This window comes from Microtus ochrogaster, linkage group LG5 (assembly GCF_000317375.1).
Source record: "Microtus ochrogaster isolate Prairie Vole_2 linkage group LG5, MicOch1.0, whole genome shotgun sequence".
In the NCBI taxonomy this organism is placed as follows: domain Eukaryota; kingdom Metazoa; phylum Chordata; class Mammalia; order Rodentia; family Cricetidae; genus Microtus; species Microtus ochrogaster.
Window position 1 is genome coordinate 31,071,529 of NC_022031.1, and position 6,088 is coordinate 31,077,616.

At 47.5% G+C, this 6,088-nt stretch overlaps 1 protein-coding gene across 1 annotated transcript in view; it reads left to right on the forward strand.

The window, feature by feature from the left end:
- Positions 1–2,265, forward strand: part of Gabrr2 (gamma-aminobutyric acid type A receptor rho2 subunit) — a 31,217-nt gene extending 28,952 nt beyond the window's left edge. Inside the window, exon 9 of the mRNA XM_005361954.3 lies at positions 1,670–2,265. Within this exon, the coding sequence (XP_005362011.1) occupies positions 1,670–1,981 (312 nt within the window). The 3' untranslated portion in view covers positions 1,982–2,265. The remainder of the gene's footprint in view (positions 1–1,669) is intronic.
- The last annotated feature ends 3,823 nt before the right edge of the window (positions 2,266–6,088 follow it).

Below are 6,088 nucleotides of genomic sequence, written 5' to 3' on the forward strand. Positions count from 1 at the left end.
ATCTATCTATCTATCTATCATCTATCTATCTATCTATCTATCTATCTATCTATCTATCTATCTATCTATCATCTATCTATCTATCATCTACCCATCTATCCATCTATCATCTATCTATCTATCTATCTATCTATCTATCTATCTATCTATCTATCTATCAATCAATCATCTATCTATCTATCATCTATCTATCTTTCATCTATCTATCTTTCATCTATTCTGAAAGGTACTATTTCCCTGATTTCTTTCTCCATAGATCATTTGTATATAGGAAGGCCATTGATTTTTGTGTATCACCTCTGCATCCTGCTACTTTGCTGAAAATATTTATCAGCTGTATACATTTCCAGATGGGGTCTTTTATGTCTAAAATCATTTCATCTGCAAATAAGAATACTTAAGCAACGAGTTACACCCCCAGGCTTCCCGAAGCTCCTTTCTGACTGATGCTCTGCAAACATTAGCCAAGTGTGAATTAGGCTAAGTCTTTACTCTTGGGTTCCCTAGACGTGCTGTCCTTCCAACACTGTATTCTATCACATTGGGCTGTAACGTGCAATGCAAACAAGACATTTCCTACAGGAATGCTGTATTAACCACAGTACAAAGCCCTGAACTCAGTCCCCTGGCGACACCACACACACACACACACACACACCCTGACTTACTGTCCCAGAGAAGTAAGTACCCAGTGAGAACGTACTTCACGCATTCAGGAAAAACTCTTTTAACAGCAACAGTGTGTGTCCAGTTTGGGCTAGTGCCCAAAGGAAGCCACCTCTATATAGAAATTATCTGGGGCTTATCTAGGTTTTGAGTTATTTTATATGTGATGTCATCTGCTCTGTTAAGTCCCAGGCCCAAGTTAAGGTTAGAACAATTAACTGTGTTTCACTGAGACAGAAATTCCAAGGTTTGGTTGTTTGGACAGGGTTTTCTCTGTGTAGCTTTGGAACCTGCCCTGGTACTCATTCTATTTTGAGGCCCAGGCTGGCCTCAAATAAAACTCACAGCTATCCACCTGCCTCTGCCTCCTGAGTGCTGGGATTAAAGGTGTGCACCACCACCACCTTACCTCAGTTCAGAAGTTTCATCCACTATTGTCATGGTAGCACACAGGCAGACATGGTGCTGGAAAAGGAGCTGAAAGTCCTGTATCTTGATCCACAGGCAGTAGAAGCAACTGTGTGCCACACTAAGTGTAGCTTGAGCCTACAAGACCTCAAAGCCCACCCCCACAGTGATCCACCTCCTCCAACAAGGACGCACCTACTCCAACAAAGCCACACCTCCTAATAGTGCCACTCCCTGTGGGCACCATTTTCTTTCAAACCATCATGGTGTCTGTCTTAATGAACCTCCCTGAAGGATGGAATGTTTCAGTTGTGAGGAAGCTGCTACATAACAGCAGAACCACTTGGAAGATTTAAGCCAGCTTAGAGACAGTGTGCAATGCAGCCAGTGTAAAGAATTGCTGGACTCGGTGCTCTCCGAGGTCCTCAGAACTTCACCTGTCTAGACGCCAGAGTGGCAATGGGTCGTCACTCTGTAACCAGGCCGCTTTCTCTCCCCATCTTCAGGACGCCAGAGTGACAATGGGTCGTCACTTTGTAACCAGGCCACTTCCTCTCCTCAAGCTCTAACTGAGCCTTTTGCTTGCTGCCCGTAGTTTCCATGCACGTGTGGAATGCCTCACTCAAGAACCATGACGCTGGATGGAAGTTACAGTGAGTCTGAGGCCAACAGCCTGGCTGGCTACCCAAGAAGCCACATTCTGCCAGAAGAAGAAAGACAAGCCAAAATCGTGGTCCATTTGGCCCTTAACAGTGAACTGGCAACCTCCAGAAAGAAAGGCCTTCTCAAAGGCCAAGTGGGGCTCTACATCTTCCAGAACACCCACGCCATTGACAAATACTCCAGGTTGATATTTCCAGCCTTCTATATATTTTTCAACCTAATTTATTGGTCAGTGTTTGCCTAGGGATTCCAAGGCTGTGTCTAGGACAGGGCGTGACCAACTCTCGGTGGACACATGGACCTAATGACCACACTTCCTGCACCAGGCCAAGCAGCTGCTCCTGGCTTGGAGGAGCCCAGGGACCTCCAGCTGCCCTCACCCCGTATCTGTGAATCTTTTCCTCGTTCATGCTGTGTTCCACATCACACACTCCCCCCTCTCAACAGCGCTGTCTTTTGTTCTATGTGAACTTGTTCCCAAGAACTTCCCCGACGCCTACTTAATAAAAGACTCAAAGGCCTCCAGAATGTTCTGAGATGCTCAGTAAGTGAAGAAAGAAAATGAAGGACAAACTATAGGGGGCATTCTGGGTAAGAAACTGGGTGCAAAAGTCTGTGAACTCATTCAGTTGGATTAAGTACCTACATTGGAGGGAAAAGCTCTCATAACAGAGATGGGAAGTGATTTGGCTTAAACAATACTGGCAACCAGCATGATTTTATAAATGCTAGAGGAAATTATTCATTTCCCTCTTCATTCAGTCATTTGTTAACACGGAGTCCCCACCCTGTGCCCAGACTGTAGAGATGAATGCGTCGTCTTTTCCTTTGCTGAGCCTCTCTAAGCGATACCCATTCTACATACATAGTGTACATCTGTGTCCTCTTCCCCCTCTGCCTCGCTCACCCACAGACCCATTCTGCTTCCTGCTGGTTTTACTCTAGGTCTGTCTAGAAAAGCATTTCCAGGCTCTTGTGAGACTCTCATGAAGCCAGCTCAGTGCTGCCCCCTCGAGGCATCCTTGTGGAATGAACCGAGGGCTGAGACCATACCAGGACTTGAGTATTGGAGAAAGTGGAGAGAGGGGGGACGGGGTCTGCAGTGGAAATCTAGTCAGATACCCCCACTTCCTGTTTCGAGTTCCTCCCCTTCTTCCTCAGCAAGATAGTGTCCTTGATCATCACCACCGTCACCATCATTATCATTACCTCCCTGTCCACACCCAGCTACCACCCTAGAGATCCCACCTACTCCAAGAAGGGTCCACACCCTAGAGTGACTTCCCCCTCACTTCTAGGAGTGGCTGTTTCTTCTACTGCCACTGAGTGAACATTAAGATGGTAGTCTGGCTCGTTTAGCTGACATCTGTGGGAGCAGATGACCAGAAAATTTAAGGTAATCTCTACCAGAATTTTGGGTGGTACAAAGGATATGATTTTGATAAGAGGCTTTTTTTTTTTTTTTTTTTGGTTTTTCGAGACAGGGTTTCTCTGTGGTTTTGGAGCCTGTCCTGGAACTCCCTTTGTAGACCAGGCTGGTCTTGAACTCACAGAGATCCACCTGCCTCTGCCTCCCGAGAGCTGGGATTACAGGCATGCGCCACCACCGCCCGGCATAAGAGGCTTTTTAAGTTAAGGCATTTGGGGTCAGAAGGTTGTCTTTTTTTTTTTTTTTTTCTGAGACAGGGTTTCTCTGTGGTTTTGGAGCCTGTCCTGGAACTCCCTTTGTAGACCAGGCTGGTCTTGAACTCACAGAGATCCGCCTGCCTCTGCCTCCCGAGTGCTGGGATTACAGGCATGCGCCACCACCGCCCGGCCAGAAGGTTGTCTTTGAGGAGCAGAGGGAATCTCCCCCTCCAGATCCTTGCTTACTAACGGACGTCGTGTTACCCTCTTTCTGACTATCCCTACCAGCTTCCTGTAAAGGGCAGGGTAGCTAGCTAGTCAAGAGCAGAAAAGTGATCCTCAAAGTGGGGCAAAATCTTGCTTCAAATTAAGTATGCTCCAGATTGCAGAGTCTGCTGCAGGGCAGGCTTTAGTCCTGAGGACAAGGCACACAGGAATATCAGAACCTCCCTGGATTCCAAGCCAGGGAGGGGCCTGATGCAGCTGTGTGATCTTCTCGCTCCCGCTCCCTTAGCGTGACTGGGCTCTCACGTCTTGGTTCCTTCTCCGGGATCACTCCCCACTGCCTGGCCTCTATTCCCTTACATAGATACCTTGTGTCCACTGGTTCCAGTCACTCCTTTCAATGGTCCCTTGCCCATGCTAAAGACTCATCTCTAGCCACCAGCTGTAGCTTCTAGCCTACCAGTTCAGAGGCTGTGGGATAGAACAGTATCAGCCAGACTGGTCTAGGTTCCACTGTGGCATACATTACCTTAGGTGGCTGCAAGCTCAGTAAGCTTCTGAGGCTACCCTGAGATTTAAGAACTCTCGAGAAGGTCTCACGGAACTCAGACAAAACTCAGATGAGCCATTATCTTCATGGTTACAATGTATTACCATATTGTAGAGCTAGAACCAGCAAAGGAAGAGGTGTCCAGGAAAGGGTCTGGGAGAGCAAGTGCAGAACTCTAAAATGTTCTCTCCTCTTGGATCTATATCAATTGTGCTTGTTTTCCCCAGCAATGATGCATATCCAGGGAAAGTCAACCTGCTCATCAAAGTGTACACACGTTTTAGGGAAGCTTGGTGTAGCTGATGGTCCACACGACCCATCTTAGTCTGCAGCCTTGCTGGAAGTTGAACAGGTCCCCGGGGCACAAGGTGTCTAATGGTGTTTCTCGAGACTGCAAAGTTCAGGAACGCGGAGCTCAGTTAATCCTGTCTCCTAGCTGTCTCCTGTAGTAGCTGCTTTTGTGTTGTAACAGAAGTAACTGGAAAGAGGAACAGTTTGTTTCATCGTTCTTGTCTGGCGTCAAGGGGAAGAGTTCATACCGGCAGGAATGTGTGGCTGAGGTTACTCAAATTGGTGGATCTTGTGCTCAGAGCAGAAACCTCGGGCAGAGCCATGTGCAGATAAAACCTTTGAAGCCAACCTTTCCAACCGTTGTGACCACATGCTAGCCAAGTCACATGTCCCAGAGATTCCACGGTCTCCTAAAACAGTGCTACCAGTTGGGACAGAGAATTCAGACATGTGAACCTCTGGGAGACATCTATATTCAGACTATAGCACCTCCTCTTTGGGACCTGAGCCCTGCCAGAGCTGGACTCTGACAATGGGGACTTGGCTCTTGGTTGTGGTGGTAATTCATTCACACACTCTCTGATATGGTAGCCGTGGGCTGTTGGGAGCTGTGAACCCCCACCTCCCCAGATCCTGAATTTCTGGTAAACTACTTGTAATGCTTGCAGCTGCTCTGAGCACGAGACCCTCAGGAGCTCCTGATGGCAGGGGAGTGGTTTCTGGTGGGTTTGGCTGGGGCGTGGCTATCAGTTAAGGATCTCTATAGAAGCGGCTCTGGTACACAATAAAGGGGGCATTCTGGCATCAAGGATGACCTGTGTCTCTGTCTGTGTGTTTCAATCTCCAGCCTCTTGCCCAGTTCATGAACTGTATGGTAGCGCATAGAGCGCAGACAGGCATGGTGCGCTACAGCACATCTAAATTTAATTAATTAAAGTTAAATAAAGTTGAAACTTGGTTCTCAGTGGCACTAGCTTTACTTCAGGCTTTCTGTTCTGTAGCCCCAAATCCCTGTGGTTTCTTGCGGGACAACACAGGTCTGTAGAACATTTCATAAAGGTAGAAAGTTTCTTAGAGCTGTGGTTCTTCACCTTCCTAATGCTGCAACCCTTTAATACAGTTCCTCATGCTGTGGTGACTCCAACCATAAAATTATTTTAGTTGCTATTTTGTTACTGTAATGTTGCTATTGTTATGAATCATAATGTGAATGTTTTGGAGATAGAGGTTTGCCAAAGGGGTCGTGACCCACAGGTTGAGAACCACTGCCTTGGATGAAAGGATCAGCCTGTGTAGACAGGAGGAGGAGGGACAGCTTGGAGATGCAGAGCAAAGGCCATTTGGGCAGGTGGTTTCAGCTGGTTCGCAGGCTGCAGGAAGGACAGGTGCTAGGACTCATGCTAGGTCTCCACCATAGTGGTGCCAATGAGGACTCCCTGGCTGGCCCTCCATAGATCTGCCTGGCCAAGACCAAAGGATTAGATGCATTGTTTGGGCTGAAAGTCATTGACTCCACCTTGCTCTGCTTCTGACTACATTGTCTTCATAAACTGCGGCTCGTAACGAAGCTGCCCATTCACAGAACAGATAAAAAAAAACTTTTGCCGGGCGGTGGTGGCGCACGCCTTTAATCCCAGCACTTGGGAGGCAGAGGCAGGC